Below are 20019 nucleotides of genomic sequence, written 5' to 3' on the forward strand. Positions count from 1 at the left end.
TCCTTTGTCTTTTCCATGTTTAGTGTAACAGGTTTTAAATCGGATAGGGGGGGGTTCAGATGTAAAAATGAGACATCTGGGTCCATAAGTATTGGGATAAAGAAACAATTTTTGCTTCAGTTCATGAAGTTTAACAAAATTATTACGAAGTTATTTAGGAATTGAAACTATTTTTCTTCGTAGTTTACATTTTCAGATGCTTTGGTTCTTCTTCATAAAGAGAGCAAAACAAAACTTTTATTTCATGCTAAATGTTGTATTGAAGCCAACAGTGACCCCTGGTGGCAAAAATAAATTAGGAAGTTTTACACCTCACAGGATTTGTGTTAATAAAATAATCATCATAAATTAAAAATCACAAAACTGGCAGAACCAGGCTCAGTAAGGGATGGGGCCATCTGCTGTGACCAGTTGGGGTAAGAGAAGGAAAACAGGATATAGACATGCTGTGGAAGAGAGACAGAGATTAATAACAGGTACGATTCAATCCAGAGAGGTCTATTATAATATAGTGAGTGAGAAAGGTGACTGGAAAAGAAAAACTCAATGCATCATGGGAATCCCCCAGCAGCCTACGTCTATTGCAGCATAACTAAGGGAGGATTCAGGGTCACCTGGTCCAGCCCTTTAGCAAAATGCTTTAGCAAAAGGGAAAGTTTTAAGCCTAATCTTAAGAGTAGAATCAAATCTAAATCCAAACTGGAAGCTGGTTCCACAGAAGAGGGGCCTGAAAACTGAAGGCCCTGCCTCCCATTCTACTTTTAGACACTCTAGGTACAACAAGTAGTTCTGCAGTGCGAGAGCGAAGTGCTCGAATAGGGTGATATGGTACTACAAGGTCATTAAGATAAGATGGGGCCTGATTATTTAAGACCTTGTATGTGATTTTGTATTCAATTCTGGATTTAAAGGGGGGGGGGCAATGAAGGGAAGCCAATACAGGAGAAATCTGCTCTCTCTTTCTAGTCCCTGTCAGGACTCTTGCTGCAGCATTTTGGAATAACTGAAGGCTTTTTCAGGGAGTTTTTAGGACATCCTGATAATAATGAATTACAGTAATCCAGCCTGGAAGTAATAAATGCATGAACTAGTTTTTCAGCTTCACTCTGAGACAGGATATTTCTAATTTTAGAGATGTTGCACAAATGGAAGAAAGCAGTCTTACATATTTGTTTAATATGTGCATTGAAGGACATGTTCATCATGTTGATTAAAAATGACTCCAAGGTTCCTCACAGTGTTACTGGAGGCCAAGGTAATGCCATCCAGAGTAAGAATCTGGTTAGATACCATATTTCTAAGGTTTTCAGGGCTGAGTACAATAACCTCAGTTTTATCTGAATTAAGAAGCAGAAAGTTAGCGGCCATCAAGGTCTTTATGTCTTTAAGACATTCCTGCAGTTTAACTAATTGGAAAAGTTAAACTTGTGTGTTATCTGGCTTCATGGACAGATAAAGTTGGGTGTCACTGGCATAGCAGTGAAAATGCTATGCCGGTCTTCTTATGATACTGCCTAAGGGAAGCATGTATAATGTAAACAGAATTGGTCCTTGCACTGAACCCTATGGAACACCATAGTTGACCTTAGTGTATGAAGAGGACTCTCCATTTACATTAACAAATTGGAGTCTAATATATAGATATTATTGGCGACTATCAAGCCTTTGAGTCGCCGAGCAGCTGAATGGGGGAATAATGTTGACGCACCCCCTGTTCAAAACGCAAGTCAAAGTTCCAGTTTAAAAACTCCTTTATTTATTATCAAAATCCTTAAAACCCATAGAAAAACAGTGATAAAAAACATTCCAGGCTTGAGCGGTCAGCAAAAGTCGACTTCCAACTCATTCACAAAAATTCCCTCGGGCCGTGAACAGATGATATAGCAATCACTAGTACTATTACCAACACCACATGACCCAAAGCTACGCCTATCCACAATATTCCGGCCCCTAATTATTACATTCTTACAATGACAATTACACATCCAACACCATAACTCAAGACATACACTTCATTATATCACAGACACCCAGTGAGACAGCATAACATACTCAAAAAAAAAGCTATTTTCTCATTTCTTCTCTTCTTTTCTTCTGTCTGCACATGGACGGTCAGTCATAGGCCAAAGGTTACCAGCACTTAGCCTAAATATAGTCAGTCTGTGATGTACATCTCATAACATTAAAGTCAATTCAAAGTTAGTTATGTCACGCTGTGCCAAATTGTCATCGTCATGGGTCAGAGGCCTCCTGAAGAAGGCATATCTTTGTGACGGGTCTGCACACATGGCTGGTTGGGGTCTTAATCCAGACATGACGTACAAGGCCCCTTTTGTCAGGCACAGCTGCTGTGACTCTGCCAATGGTCCAAGAACCACGAGGTGCAGAGTCATCCACTATGAGAACCACATCTCCAGGAACAAAGTTGCGTTTAATCCTTCCCCATTTCTGGCGCTGCTGAAGTTGTGGTAAGTATTCTTTAGTCCATCTTTTCCAAAACAGGTCAGATATATATATTGGACTTGTCTCCATCGTTTATGTGTGTAGCGATCATCTCTTTGGAACAGGCCAGGTGGTAAACACGGGTTGGACTTGAGAAGGAGGAGATGGTTTGGTGGTAAGGCTTCTAAATCATTTGGATCGGTGGATTCCACAGTAATGGGTCTACTGTTGAGGACTGACTCCACTTCACAAAAAGCAGTGGAGCCCTTCTTCATCCAAACGGTGTGTGTGCAGAGTGGAATTAAGGACCTTTCTGACAGAATGAATCAACCTCTCCCATGCGCCGCCATGATGCGATCCAGGTGGAGGACTAAAGATCCATTTCACTCCCTTCAAAGACAGAGCATCAGAGATCTTTTCCTGATTCCACTCTACCATAGCTTGTCTCAGCCCACAAAGTTGGTCCCACTGTCGGAGCGCAGGACCAGATATCCATTCAGTGTCACGTGAAAAGGTCTCTGCCTTCATACCTCTGTAGGAAAGGTCCGCAGGATTATGTGTGGTGCTCACATACCTCCATTGGGAGGCACTTGAAGCCTTGAGGATTTCTGACACTCTGTTTGCCACAAAAGCATGGAACCTAGAAGTCTCATTGTTTATATATTTCAACACTGTGGTGCTGTGCCTCCAAAACACAGAGTTTAGGAAAGGTAGTCTCAATTCCCTCTTCCACATTCTATCCATGCGAACTGCTACCACTGCTGCCGTCAATTCCTTGACTTCAGGAAGCACACAGCCCCACTCCCCCCCATCATCCTGACTGACACCCCCATCACCTCTGTGGACTCATTCCGCTTCCTGGGTACCACCATCACCCAGGACCTGAAGTGGGAGCCCACCATCACCTCCGTCATCAAGAAAGCCCAGCAGAGGATGTACTTCCTGAGGCAGCTGAAGAAATTCAACCTGCCAACACGGACGATGATGCAGTTCTACACTGCAATCATCGAGTCCATCCTCACCTCCTCCATCACCGTGTGGTACGCTGGAGCCACTATCAGGGACAAACAGAGACTGCAGCGTGTTGTGCGCTCTGCTGAGAAGGTGATTGGCTGCAGACTCCCATCTCTGCAGGACCTGTACACCTCCAGGACATTGCGGCGTGCAGCTCGGATCTCAGCTGACCCTTCTCACCCTGGACACAGTCTGTTTGACCTGCTCCCCTCAGGCAGGAGGCTCCGGTCCATTCGCACCAGAACCTCACGCCATAAGAACAGTTTCTTCCCCTCTGCTGTTGGACTCATGAACAATAACCGTATGACTGTTCCTGCCACTAACACATGACCCTACGCTGTGTCACTGCATCATTCCATGTTTGTCACTGATCACCACCTGCACTCATGTATATATCTATCTACTTAGCACTCTTAATTCTTATTCTCATGTATATATCTCATGTATATCTCATGCACATATCTTTCTACATAGCACTTTTAATTCTTATTCCTACTTTTATTTTCTCATGTCTATTTAAGTGCTATTTATGACACTATGTTTGCACTGAAGCACCGCAGCAATTTCCTAATGTTGTAAACCTGCTCAACATTTGGCAATAAACCCCATTCTGATTCTGATTCTGATTCTGACCAGGTCTGTCCAGCGTCCTCCCTCACAACCTGATCCAACTCACCACCAGGTGGTGATCAGTTGACAGCTCAGCCCCTCTCTTTACCCGAGTGTCCAAAACATATGGCCTCAGGTCTGGTGATACGATTACAAAATCAATCATTGACCCGTTTTTGCATGAATTATGACAACCACAATTAGGATTTTTTTCTTAAGTATTTTTATTCATCATTAGACATGGAAAAAAAGACTTTTGAACTTCATTTTTCTAAACATGTACTGTTCAAAGAGTTCTTTACATGTCCACTTAGGTGGACAACATACATTTTGATTCATGAATTTGACAAACAAATAAATAATATGCACTGTCTGTTGTGTTTATGTGCAAGTATACCATAAACACTGAAACAAATACAAAAAAAAACAGCCTTTGACTAGCTGTCCACTGTAGTGGCCACTGTGTGTGAAAGGGTTAAATCTGGATTTACTGTTTACTTTGTAATCCAAATGAAATCAAAGACGTGTTAAACTCATAAAAACACACAATTTGATAATTTTAAGGAAGACCTTGCTGCTCAGCTTTAGTCTTTCTTGGGGTTTTCTGCATGTTGTGATGATGTTAGTGACTCTGTTTCTCTCTTTGTGTTCTGGTCAGATCTTCCATTTGGGACAACACTGGTTTCAGTCTGACGTTCCACATTCCCAGTTCAAATATCAAAGGCGTGGTCAACGTATGTCTTCTCCTCCCAGATGGTCGTTGCCATGGCAAAGCTAAAATCACCTACAGCTCATTACCATCATGCACCAATATTACTCCAAGCAGCAGCTGGATCAGGTATGTTCAGTTTTGCTGAAACCTAAAAAACACAGAAGATACAGAACGTTTATCTGCTAATGTCTCAGAAAGTGTTTTGACCAAAGAAACAGTACATGTGTGTGTGTCTTTTGTGTGCAGTATCACGTGCTGCTACATCCTGCTGTGAGAGAACAGAGATATTTATCATAAGAGGAAGGAAGCTTTTGCATTGGTTTGACCTCTGCCGCTTTTACTGAACCTCATGGTTGAGAAAGCAGTATCTGTCACCCGACTACTTCCTGTTGGAGTCCACACCTCTGAGCTCTGCAGCCTCAGTCACCAGCCTTTTTTCTTTTTTTTTTGCTCTGCTGTCTGCAGAATGAATACGTGGGGTACTTTTTAGCTTCTGAGTCCATCACACACTTTAGTTTACAGGCATATTATCTATGCTAAAATAATGATTCAGTGTTCAGACTGCAGCCTACGTGTGAAGAGCTCTTAATTTTCCAGTGAAATATTTTTACTAGTATAAAACTGGCATCTTCTTTACCTCCTACAACTCCTTCCCCTACCTGTGCACGTATGTGAATGATCGTGCCTTCATTCTCATCCAGACCTTGCTTATGCTTTCATGTTGGATCAGTCCCAGATAGCAATAACTCCTATTAGTGAGCTTTTAATCAAGCTGAAAACAACAGTAACATCTAAACATAAAAAGATCTTTATTAAATGAAAACTGTTAAATCTGGAGGAAATGTTTTTGGACATCTCTCACTACTCTATCAAATCATGTTTAAAACACAGTTTGAATAATTCACACTGTTGAGAATTGACAAAAATGTGGGTTATGCTAACTGTTTGAAAGGAGTGTGGGATCAGATGATTTTTTTCCTTGCAGTCCCTCTGCTCTGACTAAAGCCCGCTTCCTGTCCTGCAGTGGGAAGAGGAAGATCACACTCATGGGGTCTCACCTTAACTTTGTTGAAGGGGTCTTCCACAGCCACGCAATGCAGGATGTCAGACTTCCCAGAAACATCAGCTCTGAGGTTGGTCTGTAGACACAAACAATGTGCCTTTGAAATGACATCAAGATGTTTTCATACATGAGCTCTGAACATTTCGGATGTGGACATCTGACACACGCATGTCATAATCTTATGTCCTGCTTTAGTCATGTCATGCTGTCTTTTCTGTTTATTTAATTTCATTGCAGTATCTCACCTACAATTCACCTGCAGCTGGGAGCATTTCTAGCAGCACTATGTTTGTCAAAGTAGCCAATGAAACCTTGGCCTGCTCCATTAAACTCCCCTACTATCCAGACCCTGAGTTTACCAGCTTCACAGTTATAAGGACAGGGGAAGATGTGCGCATCACCATTCAGGTTAGTTTTTTTTTTTTTTTAATTTTCATACATATACAAACATGTGACAGCTAGCCTTTGTTTTTCTTCATTTAGAAAAAGACAGACAAGCTGGAGATGATGATAGATGAGTTATCAGTGTGGGGCGTTCAAGACAATACGGAATACCAGTGCATCATGAAAGCCAAAGAAACCAGTAACAACTCTGACTCTTTCATCTGTGAGATTAAAAGACTAACCAACCCTGAATTTGAGGAGTTGCTGGTAAATCTTTCTTTCATGCTACCCCCAGCTAGATAAGTATCACCGGAAAAAAACAAACCGAACTTGTTGACGCTATATAAATAAAATTGAATTGAAATGTATGGTGAGGTGAGGTGAGGTGTTCTTTAGAAAACATCCTTTCTTTGTGGAGATGACAACATCAAAGTTCTCAGTTTGATGTTTTCTAGAGGAGAAACCTGAAACTGAGGGCAAACAGACTTTTTCATCTGTATTGGTAACAAACAGTTGCCTTTCAAACTTCAAAATGATATTTATGCATACAATAACAATTTTTGGCCTGTTGCTCTGGTGAGAACTCTCTCTGTAAAATGTTTCTCTTTATTTTGTAGATAAATTATGGTGACAGGACAGTAAGTCTTGGGCTTGATTCCCAGTTACACGAAGCCCTGCAGATATTACGTTTCATGCTGATACCCTGTGTTATTGCAGGTAAGTGAGAGAATTGTTTCTTTTCTACATTTACGGATTATTAGACAATCTTAGGCAAAATGATGGTTTTACACCACTTTCCACTTTGATTTCAGCAGAAATAATAGAAAATCTTTCTTCTCCACTTTATGGATGGTGTTTCAGTTTAAGTGAGTTACTGTTTGTCTTTCAGTGTTGGTGATCATCTATTTCTGGCAGAAGAGACTCACCATTGAGATGAATAAGCTCTGACCACTGACTGGCCTGAGTATTCTTAGGAAGAAGTTTGTCTCAAGATAGGCATTATAAAGCTTCCTGCAGAGTTTGCTTTGTTTTATTTTTTCTTTCTGTCTTTACGATGTTAATCATATTGCAAATGTGTTTTAGCTGAAGTCATATTATCAGGACACAAATAAAAAAATATTTTATCTGTTGTATCCTTTGTCTTTTCCATGTTTAGTGTAACAGGTTTTAAATCGGATAGGGGGGGGTTCAGATGTAAAAATGAGACATCTGGGTCCATAAGTATTGGGATAAAGAAACAATTTTTGCTTCAGTTCATGAAGTTTAACAAAATTATTACGAAGTTATTTAGGAATTGAAACTATTTTTCTTCGTAGTTTACATTTTCAGATGCTTTGGTTCTTCTTCATAAAGAGAGCAAAACAAAACTTTTATTTCATGCTAAATGTTGTATTGAAGCCAACAGTGACCCCTGGTGGCAAAAATAAATTAGGAAGTTTTACACCTCACAGGATTTGTGTTAATAAAATAATCATCATAAATTAAAAATCACAAAACTGGCAGAACCAGGCTCAGGGAGGGATGGGGCCATCTGCTGTGACCAGTTGGGGTAAGAGAAGGAAAACAGGATATAGACATGCTGTGGAAGAGAGACAGAAATTAATAACAGGTACGATTCAATCCAGAGAGGTCTATTATAATATAGTGAGTGAGAAAGGTGACTGGAAAAGAAAAACTCAATGCATCATGGGAATCCCCCAGCAGCCTACGTCTATTGCAGCATAACTAAGGGAGGATTCAGGGTCACCTGGTCCAGCCCTTTAGCAAAATGCTTTAGCAAAAGGGAAAGTTTTAAGCCTAATCTTAAGAGTAGAATCAAATCTAAATCCAAACTGGAAGCTGGTTCCACAGAAGAGGGGCCTGAAAACTGAAGGCCCTGCCTCCCATTCTACTTTTAGACACTCTAGGTACAACAAGTAGTTCTGCAGTGCGAGAGCGAAGTGCTCGAATAGGGTGATATGGTACTACAAGGTCATTAAGATAAGATGGGGCCTGATTATTTAAGACCTTGTATGTGATTTTGTATTCAATTCTGGATTTAAAGGGGGGGGGGCAATGAAGGGAAGCCAATACAGGAGAAATCTGCTCTCTCTTTCTAGTCCCTGTCAGGACTCTTGCTGCAGCATTTTGGAATAACTGAAGGCTTTTTCAGGGAGTTTTTAGGACATCCTGATAATAATGAATTACAGTAATCCAGCCTGGAAGTAATAAATGCATGAACTAGTTTTTCAGCTTCACTCTGAGACAGGATATTTCTAATTTTAGAGATGTTGCACAAATGGAAGAAAGCAGTCTTACATATTTGTTTAATATGTGCATTGAAGGACATGTTCATCATGTTGATTAAAAATGACTCCAAGGTTCCTCACAGTGTTACTGGAGGCCAAGGTAATGCCATCCAGAGTAAGAATCTGGTTAGATACCATATTTCTAAGGTTTTCAGGGCTGAGTACAATAACCTCAGTTTTATCTGAATTAAGAAGCAGAAAGTTAGCGGCCATCAAGGTCTTTATGTCTTTAAGACATTCCTGCAGTTTAACTAATTGGAAAAGTTAAACTTGTGTGTTATCTGGCTTCATGGACAGATAAAGTTGGGTGTCACTGGCATAGCAGTGAAAATGCTATGCCGGTCTTCTTATGATACTGCCTAAGGGAAGCATGTATAATGTAAACAGAATTGGTCCTTGCACTGAACCCTATGGAACACCATAGTTGACCTTAGTGTATGAAGAGGACTCTCCATTTACATTAACAAATTGGAGTCTAATATATAGATATTATTGGCGACTATCAAGCCTTTGAGTCGCCGAGCAGCTGAATGGGGGAATAATGTTGACGCACCCCCTGTTCAAAACGCAAGTCAAAGTTCCAGTTTAAAAACTCCTTTATTTATTATCAAAATCCTTAAAACCCATAGAAAAACAGTGATAAAAAACATTCCAGGCTTGAGCGGTCAGCAAAAGTCGACTTCCAACTCATTCACAAAAATTCCCTCGGGCCGTGAACAGATGATATAGCAATCACTAGTACTATTACCAACACCACATGACCCAAAGCTACGCCTATCCACAATATTCCGGCCCCTAATTATTACATTCTTACAATGACAATTACACATCCAACACCATAACTCAAGACATACACTTCATTATATCACAGACACCCAGTGAGACAGCATAACATACTCAAAAAAAAAGCTATTTTCTCATTTCTTCTCTTCTTTTCTTCTGTCTGCACATGGACGGTCAGTCATAGGCCAAAGGTTACCAGCACTTAGCCTAAATATAGTCAGTCTGTGATGTACATCTCATAACATTAAAGTCAATTCAAAGTTAGTTATGTCACGCTGTGCCAAATTGTCATCGTCATGGGTCAGAGGCCTCCTGAAGAAGGCATATCTTTGTGACGGGTCTGCACACATGGCTGGTTGGGGTCTTAATCCAGACATGACGTACAAGGCCCCTTTTGTCAGGCACAGCTGCTGTGACTCTGCCAATGGTCCAAGAACCACGAGGTGCAGAGTCATCCACTATGAGAACCACATCTCCAGGAACAAAGTTGCGTTTAATCCTTCCCCATTTCTGGCGCTGCTGAAGTTGTGGTAAGTATTCTTTAGTCCATCTTTTCCAAAACAGGTCAGATATATATATTGGACTTGTCTCCATCGTTTATGTGTGTAGCGATCATCTCTTTGGAACAGGCCAGGTGGTAAACACGGGTTGGACTTGAGAAGGAGGAGATGGTTTGGTGGTAAGGCTTCTAAATCATTTGGATCGGTGGATTCCACAGTAATGGGTCTACTGTTGAGGACTGACTCCACTTCACAAAAAGCAGTGGAGCCCTTCTTCATCCAAACGGTGTGTGTGCAGAGTGGAATTAAGGACCTTTCTGACAGAATGAATCAACCTCTCCCATGCGCCGCCATGATGCGATCCAGGTGGAGGACTAAAGATCCATTTCACTCCCTTCAAAGACAGAGCATCAGAGATCTTTTCCTGATTCCACTCTACCATAGCTTGTCTCAGCCCACAAAGTTGGTCCCACTGTCGGAGCGCAGGACCAGATATCCATTCAGTGTCACGTGAAAAGGTCTCTGCCTTCATACCTCTGTAGGAAAGGTCCGCAGGATTATGTGTGGTGCTCACATACCTCCATTGGGAGGCACTTGAAGCCTTGAGGATTTCTGACACTCTGTTTGCCACAAAAACATGGAACCTAGAAGTCTCATTGTTTATATATTTCAACACTGTGGTGCTGTCCCTCCAAAACACAGAGTTTAGGAAAGGTAGTCTCAATTCCCTCTTCCACATTCTATCCATGCGAACTGCTACCACTGCTGCCGTCAATTCCATGCGAGGGAATGTGACTGGTGTGACACACGCTAGGCACAGATACACCCACACACAGGTCGTTGTCATCAGATCCCACATTTATTAAGAGTGTGCACTGAATCACAACAGAACACCGTCTGACAGCGGTCGGTTTCCCCAGCGTCTCTCCCCTCCGCTCCTCTCCACCTCACTATATAAAGGAAAGGAAAACCACCATCAGTCCAAAATCGCCATCAGCTGTTCTTACCAGCACCGCCCCGTTGAGCTCACTGCACCACTCCTCCCCTGCAGCCGCGCCCCGGACCACACCTCCGCCACACACCCCCACCGCCCGACTGAGGCCGGGAAGCCCACCAGCCGAACCTACTCCCCCCCCCCCCCGGCCCATGGACCACCTTGAACTTAAAAGGCTGCAAAGCCAGATACCACCGGGTGATCCGGGCGTTGGCATCCTTCATGCGGTGGAGCCACTGTAGCGGGGCGTGGTCCGAGCAGAGGGTGAATGAGCGCCCCAGGAGGTAATAGCGAAGGGAGTCGACCGCCCACCGGATAGCCAAGCACGCCTTCTCCACGGTGCTGTACCGTCTTTCGCGCTCTGCCAGCTTCCGGCTGATGTAAAGAACGGGACGGTCAGCCCCCCTCACCTGCTGGGACAAAACGGCCCCCTACCCTCTGTTCGAGGCGTCAGTCTGCAGAACAAAAGGGAGGGAAAAGTTAGGGGTGTGAAGCAGCGGCTCCCCACAGAGAGCCTTTTTCACCTGCACAAACGCCGCCTGGCACGGCCCCGTCCACTGAACCAGATCTGGAGCACCCTTCCGGGTAAGATCGGTTAAGAGGCTGGTCAGCTGCGCAAACCCTGGCACGAACCGGCGATAGTAACCCGCCAGCCCCAGAAACCGTCTCACCTCCTTTTTAGTCTTGGGGCGCGGGCAGGATGCGATAGCCGCCGTCTTTTCCACCTGTGGACGCACCTGCCCGCCCCCCAAGTGGTACCCCAGATACTGTCCAACCGCACACTTCTTCGGGTTGGCCGTGAGCCCCGCCTGCCTCAGGGACTCCAGGACCGTGGCCACCCGCTGCACATGCTCCGCCCAGGTGTCGCTGTGGATGATCACGTCATCCAAGTAGGCAGCAGCATACGCAGCGTGCGGGCGCAGCACCCGGTCCATGAGGCGCTGGAAGGTGGCAGGGGCCCCGAACAAGCCGAACGGAAGCGTAACGAATTGGTACAAACTGTACGGAGTGGAGAAGGCCGTTTTCTCCTTGGACTCGGCAGACAAGGGAATCTGCCAATAGCCCTTGGTTAAATCCAGGGTCGTGAAAAAACGGGCCGTGCCCAGCCGATCCAGGAGCTCGTCGACCCAGGGCATGGGATAAGCATCAAAACGTGACACTTCATTCACCTTGCGATAGTCGACACAGAACCGTATAGACCCATCCTTCTTCACCACCAGAACGATGGGGCTACACCAGGCGCTGTGCGACTCTTCTATCACTCCCACTCTCAGCATTTCAGCCAATTCCCTCTGCACGATTTGCCGTTTATGCTCAGGAAGCCTGTAGGGCCGTGAACGCACTGTCACGCCAGGCTGCGTTACAAAATGATGCTCAATGAGAGACGTCCGGCCGGGCAGGGGGGAGAACACGTCAGCAAAACGCTGTTGTAACGCGACAACGTCCGCTCTCTGGGCCTGTGTGAGATGGTCATCACAAGGGAGGGAGGCGGGGATGATGGAATTTGGCACCTCCGGCCCCAACTCATCTCTCTCCTTAACCAGGCTCACCAGAGAAGCGGTTTCAACCTCCCTCCACGCTTTAAGGAGATTGAGGTGATAAATCTGCGTGGCCCCTCCCCTGTCCAACCAAGCAACCTCATAGTCAACATCCCCGACTCGCCGTGTGACCACAAAGGGTCCTTGCCACTTGGCGAGCAACTTTGAGCTAGAAGAAGGGAGTAATACAAGCACTTTGTCTCCCGGTGAAAATTGCCTGAGTCTAGCCCCTCTGTCATACAGGCGTTGCTCACGCTGCTGAGCCTGGAGCAAATTCTCCCGTGACAACCTCCCCAAAGTGTGGAGTTTTGCTCTCAGGTCCAACACGTACTGAATCTCATTCTTGGCGGGGCTCGGACCGTCCTCCCAGCTTTCTTTAATCAGGTCGAGCACCCCACGTGGCCTCCTGCCGAACAGCAGTTCAAAGGGAGAAAATCCCGTGGAGGCCTGGGGCACCTCCCGCACTGCGAATAACAGAGGGTCTAGCCAGTGATCCCAATTGCGTTCATCCTCGTTAATGAACTTACGAATCATGGACTTTAAGGTCTTATTCAGCCGCTCCACCAGCCCGTCCGTCTGAGGGTGGTAGACCCTGGTCCGAATAGATTTAATGCCCAGTAATTTGTACAGTTCCCGCAGTGTACGAGACATAAACGACGTGCCCTGGTCAGTCAGTATCTCTTTCGGGATTCCGACTCGGGAGATGACCTGAAACAGTGCCTGCGCCACACTCTTTGCAGAGATGGTGCGCAGCGGGACTGCTTCCGGGTACCGCGTTGCATAATCCACCAGGACTAATACAAAGCGGTAGCTGCGTGCACTCCGGTGAAACGGCCCGATGAGGTTCATGCCAATGCGCTCGAACGGGACCTCTATGAGTGGAAGCGGACGCAAAGGTGCTTTTGGTATGGCCGGCTGATTAACAAGTTGGCAGTCCGGGCAGGACGCGCACCAGCGGCGCACATCCGCTCGGATGCCCGGCCAATAAAATCGGGCCGTTATTCGCTCCAGAGTTTTTTCGTATCCCATATGCCCTGCCATGGGGTTATAATGAGCCGCCTGGAAAATCGTTTCCCGGCGGCCCTGCGGCACCAACAGCTGGGTGTGTGTCCCCTCCGTGCGAGCGTCACGACTCACTCGATATAACCTGTCTTTCGATAAAATGAAGCGTGGGTAGGTCCGCACGGCTTCGGGGCGCACCACGTGACCATCAATCTCAATCACTTGGTCAAAGGCTGAGCGTAGGGTGTCGTCACGAGACTGTTCCAGTGGAAAATCACCCGTGGGGGGAACTTCCGGAGCCGGCAGGGCTACCTGTGAAGGACCCGCCGTCTCCCCCTCCCCAGAGTCAGTGTCGGACGACCCCGCGTCACCACTGAGCGCCGCGCAGACACTACATGCTACTAGCGGTCGTGACCGCACCCCCGCATACTGTCCCAACAGATGATGAAACCCCGGCCAATTCGTACCCAGAATTAGGGGATGCGACAGGCGCGGGCTAACCGCAGCCGTTACTCTATGCGTTTTGCCCTTATACTTTAATAACAGCGGCACTATGGGATACCTGTGAACATCACCATGCACACACCTCACCACCACCCATTCTGCCTCCAGCAATGCCCCGGGGCGAACCAAGCTTTGGTGCACGAGGGTCTGCGTGCAGCCCGTGTCCACCAAAGCATGGCGTATACCCCCTCGAGTCCTTACCGGAATGCTGTATGTCCCTCCCGGGCCGGGAGAGGGTGCTGGAGCACCGGCAACGCGGAACACCTGCCCCACCTCCATCAAAGGACAGTCCCTCCTCAGGTGTCCCAGCTGTCCGCACTTCCAGCACTCTGTGCTGCTCTCCGTGGCTCAGGGGCGGCACTGCTCAGGTCCGATCCCTGGGAAGGCACAAACGCAGCAAAAGGATTAGTGGGGCCCAACGCCAGCGTCCGCTGGCGCAGGCACCCGGCGCCTCAGTGCCGGTACCGGGGCTTGTCTGTTCGGCCTCCGGCCGCTGTCCCCGGGCTCCCCCGCTCTAGCGGCAAGGTGGTCCTCCGCCAACGTAACCGCCACCTCCAGACTCGCGGGACGGTGGCACCTGACCCATCTCGCCGTCTCCGCAGGCAGCCCCTCCACGAACTGCTCCAGCACCACTTTGTCCACCAGCAGCGTCTCGCCCTCTGACGATCCCGGCTGCAGCCAGCGTACGGCCGCGTCATGCAGCTTCCGGGCCCAAGCAAACGGCCGATCCGCCACGGCCAGCCGACAGGCCCGGAACCGCCGGCGATGATCTTCAGCGGTGAGCCCCAACCTGTCCACCACCGCCCGGCTCACGTCCTGGAAGCTGCCCCTCGAAGCCGGCGGCAGACTCAGGGCCGCCGTCCGAGCCTCCCCCGACAGCAGAGGAAGCAAACGCGGAGCCCACTCCACCTGCGGCCACTGGCAGGCCTCCGCCGTGGCACGAAAAGTCTCCAGAAAAACCTGGGGGTCGTCCCCGTCCCCCATCCGGGGCACCGCCACCAACAGCGGTGGGGGCTTCGGCGGGGCAGCGGCGCCAACCAGCCGCTCCAGAACCAGAGTCTGCCGGTCCGTCTGCTCCTGCAGCGCAGCCAGGTGAGCCCGCTGGGCCGCCGCATGGTCGTGGCTCATCTTCGCCATCCCCGCCAGCATCTGCGCCAAAAACTGCAAAGGCTGGACGGGCGGCGCAGCCTGCGGGTCGGACATCCCCACACCGGCAGGCTCCTGGGTTTCGGCACCACTTGTGACACACGCTAGGCACAGATACACCCACACACAGGTCGTTGTCATCAGATCCCACATTTATTAAGAGTGTGCACTGAATCACAACAGAACACCGTCTGACAGCGGTCGGTTTCCCCAGCGTCTCTCCCCTCCGCTCCTCTCCACCTCACTATATAAAGGAAAGGAAAACCACCATCAGTCCAAAATCGCCATCAGCTGTTCTTACCAGCACATTGAGCTCACTGCACCACTCCTCCCCTGCAGCCGCGCCCCGGACCACACCTCCGCCACAACTGGTTTTAAAGGTCACACCCTGGATTTTCCCATTATGAAGGAACTGTGAGTCTGTGAGTGACTGTTGTGCAGCAACAAGTAGGTAACAGCACCATAGCCCTTCTCACTTGCATCTGCAAAGTGGTGCAACTGAGCAGTGGTCGTCTCTCCAAAATCAGGAGGTTTAGAGCATCGCCTGATGCTGATGTTGTTCAACAGATGCCATTCTTCTACCCAGCTTTCCCACTCTTGAGCAACTGCTGATGGTACAGCATCATCCCATCCTATCCCCCTCTGGCACAGATCTTGAACGATCCTCTTGTCTGTGAAGATAACAGGAGCAAGGAAACCCAGAGGGTCATAGAAGGAGCTTACTGTGGATAGGATCCCTCTCCGAGTCAATGGCCTGTTTGGGATGGGTATGAAGAACTTAAATGCATCTGACTGTAGGCACCACCTCACTCCCAATGCCAGCTCAACAGGTAAAAGGTCACAATCCAGGTCTAGGTCCTTAACTTCATTTGCTCTTTCCTCATCGGGCCACCAAAGAAACCTCAAAAGGTCAGCATCTTCTTCTGGCACACGCACCTGGTGAAACATAGCCTGGATGTCAAACATCAAAACAATAGGCTCTTTTCTGAACCTCGTCAGTACGCCAACCAAACCGTTTGTTAAGTCAGGACCACTCAGGAGCTGCGCATTAAGAGAGACACCCTGGAATGATGCTGCACAGTCAAAGACGACCCGCATCTTCCCCTTGGTAGGATGGTGAACCCCATGGTGAGGGATATACCAAAGCTTCCCATCACTGCGCTCTAATTCTGCGACTGGCACTCTCTTCGCATATCCTCTAGATATGAGATCTGTCATGAAGGCAGTGTAGTCTATGTGAAAGTCTTTATCTCTGATGAACCTTTTCTTCAAACCTAAGGCCCGTTGCTCAGCAATTGCACGGTTGTCAGGCATTCTTATGTCTCGGTCTTTCAGTGGCAGGGCAATGCTGTAGTGCCCATCCCCCAAGGTAACCATATTGCTGGCCAACACCAGGAACTTTAAGTCTTCCTTTGACAGCCCCATCTGTTCATCATTGCTGCTCTCAGGAAAGTCCATCTTGAACTGCTGTTTCCATAGCTTGTCCAGTGTGACAGCAGAAACTCCGTTGGCAGTAACTGTTGCCAAACATCCTGGCCTTCCACAGCATTCTCGATTAAGTGGCCCATTCACTGTCTAGCCAAGCACAGTCCTAATGGCAAAAGGTCCATCACCTACACTCCGGATGACCTCCAAAGGTTCTAGAGCTCTGGGCATATTCATGCCAATCAAAGGCTCCACACTGGCCTTAATTTCTGGCAAATGAACATGCCTCAATTATGGCCAGTCATCCAGGTCCTGTTGATTTGGGATGTTACCAATATCTACAGGCATTTTATGTTGAGTGAAGAGGTTAGGCATATCACAGTAGATGTCACTGTCCAATCCAGCAACTTCAAGTTCAGGTACAATGAAACTCCACCTCTTTCTCCTGTCCCATGGTGCGTAGGAGAATCTTTGTCTTCCTCCCAGCATGATTCAACTTGTCTGTATAAAACCCCTGTGATTTGTGTATATCAGGGGTAGGCAACCTTTTTCCGTCAACAACCTCCATTTTATACCCACCTACATACACGTTACTGGACAGATGCTACATGCAGTAAATTTTGGCCCACTTGGGGTTTTTTCATTGCAACGTCTGATTGGTTGAAGTGACGTGAACGTGACATCATTACTGTGATTCTATTGGCTCAAACGATTAAAAAGAGGTGTCAATCATGCAAATTGACCAAAAGAAACCAAAGTTACAACCCCTCAGAGTTTAAAGGCCCACAGGCCAATTAAATGCTCCATGCCCACGGCAGAAAAGGGCCGTGTGTATGGAAAAGGGTCATATGCTAAAAAAAAAAAAAAATAAAATAAAATCGACTCACTTTTTCTGTGTTCCAGTTTCAGTAACTTTGACACAGTAACATCTGCTTCAATATTTACACCTCAGCTGCAATTTCACAAATGTTAGCTTTATTTTGATACCAAGATTGTAAGGACAGAGTTTGTAATTGCAGAGAAATAATCAATTAGATTTGGGCATTACAGTTTCGAGCAGCTCAGAAACCCCCTTGGGTCTTAACCCTCCACTGCATAGCGTTGCCCTGAGGCAACAAACCACATTTTCATGCCTTACGGTGGCCCTTCAAAAAAAACAACTTTTTTTTTCAAACAATGCTACCAGGCACATCTCTTTCCAATAAAATGATGAGTTGAAGGTGGTGTGACTTTGATTTAGGGGGGGGGGGCAGGGCCCCTTTCTGCAAGCTGCACTACATGAGAGACATCTCCATTAGGAGGCAAGATAAAGATCACTATTTTGCATGTTTATAGTGAAATAAATGTATATTAAAAAATACTTGTATGTGCATGAATATGTTAAGAAGCATATTTGATTGTTTGTTCTACTTTTTAAAATTTATTTATACTGTAAAACTGTTCATTTTCATTCGTTGCCTCAAGGCAACACTGCGCAGTTAGCCCAATTTTTTTCAGGCAATATAATGCATTTGGATATGTGTGTAGAGATGTGTTTGTGTGCATTTATATGATCATACTCAATGTTTTTTACTTTACAATCTACTCATAATTACAGGACATGGATGTAAAAACCTTTTTATGCAAGGAAACCAAGGGAATGTGCACTTTCTGTCCTCAGAAAGTGAGGACAGTGAGCTTTCAGGGAGTGACAGTGAAGTAGAGGAATGGATCCCTGAATGAGATTTGAGGGACACTTAGGAGCTCAGGGGTCGGTTGGTAAAGTAACCGTGTCTGTGTGTGTGTTAGTGCCCACATAGCAAGCAGGTCTGGCCAGGATCTGGTATCAAGCCGGCACTTTGAGTAATCTGGGAGAGTAGAAAAGCGCTACATAAAAATCAGTCCATTCACTGTCTGAACAGAGTTTCGGCATGTTACTTTTGCACTGTTTTGCATGTTCCGGCACATGTTGTTATTGCATGGCTTGATTAAGGTACACATTATGCTGACATCTGGGGCCAGAGCTGAAACCGTTCTGGGCCAGCACAGGGCCAGCAGTGTGTCTACAACTGGCCCGTGGCTGCACACCACCTACAGATGGCCCACATACCGCAAGGAATTATGGCCCTTTGGTGGCCCAGATCAGGTTTGCCAGAGGTAATCCACACATGGGCCAGCACAGGACGACCAGGGTGTCTGGTCATGTATTACTTAATGTTGTGGGGACACAAATTTGTTTACACACTCATATTGTGAGGTCTCGCCTACTTTATGGGGACAAATTGCAAGGTATATCATTCAATATTAGGGTGAAGGCTTGAGTCAGGGTTAGGGTAAGGTTCAGGCAGGGACTTGTGATGGGTAGAGTCAGGATAAGTCTCCAGGAAATTAATGTAAGTTAAAGTAATGTCCCCAAAAGTAATGGAAACACAACGTGTGTGTGTGTGTGTGTGTGTGTGTGTGTGTGTGTGTGTGTGTGTGCGCGCGCACGTGCATGGGGTTAGGGTGAAATGTTGGATGTATTTTGGTGTTTTATTGTTTTGTAAAATGTTTACATTGTTTATTTGTGTCAGGTTTTGTAGATCGGACTCACGCGCAGACCACTAGTGTCTTCAAAAGGTGCATTTATTTACAGTGTTCCTCTACAGTGGAATTCATATATACATATAGTGATGTCAAGGGGAAAAGGGGCCGGGGTTCCAGGGTCCAGGAGTGAAAGAGGCAGGAGTCCAGGAAGGGAAGGTTTTCATTCAGCCCTCGCACATCTCCTCTCCTTTCCTTTATCTCTCTTGCTTCCGTTCAGTCGCCATGCACAGGGAAAGAACAGGTCCAGAGGCGATCTATACACAGGCAGAAAAAAACCATTAGTTTCCTGGTTCAGACAGGCTCACAAACTGACTTTACAAAATACAGGACGACTGACGCTGATGGCTCAATGATCCAGCGACGAGTAGAGCAGACTCGCCCTCTTAAGAAGGGTTCCAATCTCTTATGATCAGCAACAGATGTGCTGATCACCTCCAGGTGTGTAGGCCAGGGGCAGGAGCCCATACTGAGCTCCGCCCCGGCAGCAGAAAGAGAGAATGGAAGAGGGCGAGAGAGAAAGGGAAACAAAAACAAAGCACCTGACAGCTGTCAGCTGTCGAGGAGCGGAGACCATGACAGTACCCCCCCCCTCAACGGGAGCCTTCCGGCGACCCACCAGGCTTGTCCGGATGCAGGCGGTGAAACTCCCGGAGCATGGGCACGTCCAGAACGGCCGCCCGAGGGACCCAGGAGCGCTCTTCCACGCCATAGCCCTCCCAGTCAACCAGGTACTGACAGCCACGTCCCCGGCGCCGAGAGTCCATAATGCGAGAGATGGAGTAAGCCGGCAACCCATCCACGAGCCGGGCGGGAGGAGGGGGCCTGGAAGGAGGGCACAGAGGACTGGACCGGACAGGTTTGAGTTGTGAAACATGGAAAACGTCATGGATCCTCATATTGCGAGGGAGTTTTAACTTCACAGAAACTGGGTTGACCAAGGCAGAGATTTCAAAAGGGCCAATGAAGGTGGGTGTAAGTTTCTTAGATTCAGTCCTGACTGGAACAAAGCGGGTAGAGAGCCATACCTTCTGGCCGACAGAGTATTCGGGT

General features: G+C 47.0%; 1 protein-coding gene across 4 annotated transcripts; it reads left to right on the forward strand.

The window, feature by feature from the left end:
• Positions 1–3225: 3225 nt before the first annotated feature.
• On the forward strand, positions 3226–7357 carry LOC145421330 (uncharacterized). 4 transcript variants are annotated; one of them, XM_080291507.1, is made up of 6 exons: positions 3226–4903; positions 5024–5910; positions 6078–6248; positions 6324–6491; positions 6842–6941; positions 7114–7357. In XM_080291507.1, exons 2-6 carry the CDS (start codon positions 5824–5826, stop codon positions 7170–7172), a joined length of 585 nt encoding a protein of 194 aa, XP_080147633.1. In that variant the 5' UTR covers positions 3226–4903; positions 5024–5823; the 3' UTR covers positions 7173–7357. The 4 variants fall into 4 exon arrangements, with proteins under 4 accessions (XP_080147633.1, XP_080147635.1, XP_080147634.1 ...); XM_080291509.1 differs by having other exon boundaries at positions 5763–5910; XM_080291508.1 differs by having other exon boundaries at positions 5802–5910.
• Positions 7358–20019: the final 12662 nt, after the last annotated feature.

The sequence above is a fragment of the Astatotilapia calliptera genome, chromosome 17 (genome assembly GCF_964374335.1).
Source record: "Astatotilapia calliptera chromosome 17, fAstCal68.1, whole genome shotgun sequence".
NCBI classification, from domain to species: Eukaryota; Metazoa; Chordata; class Actinopteri; order Cichliformes; family Cichlidae; genus Astatotilapia; species Astatotilapia calliptera.

What these genes read in the sequence shown, in the direction of transcription:
- LOC145421330 (XM_080291507.1), top strand. Translation starts at nt 5,824, where the DNA reads ATGGGGTCTCACCTTAACTTTGTTGAAGGGGTCTTCCACAGCCACGCA. An exon ending in ATGTGCGCATCACCATTCAG is followed by an intron (nt 6,249 to 6,323) that starts GTTAGTTTTTTT and finishes TTCTTCATTTAG; the next exon opens with AAAAAGACAGACAAGCTGGA. An exon ending in CTGAATTTGAGGAGTTGCTG is followed by an intron (nt 6,492 to 6,841) that starts GTAAATCTTTCT and finishes TTTATTTTGTAG; the next exon opens with ATAAATTATGGTGACAGGAC.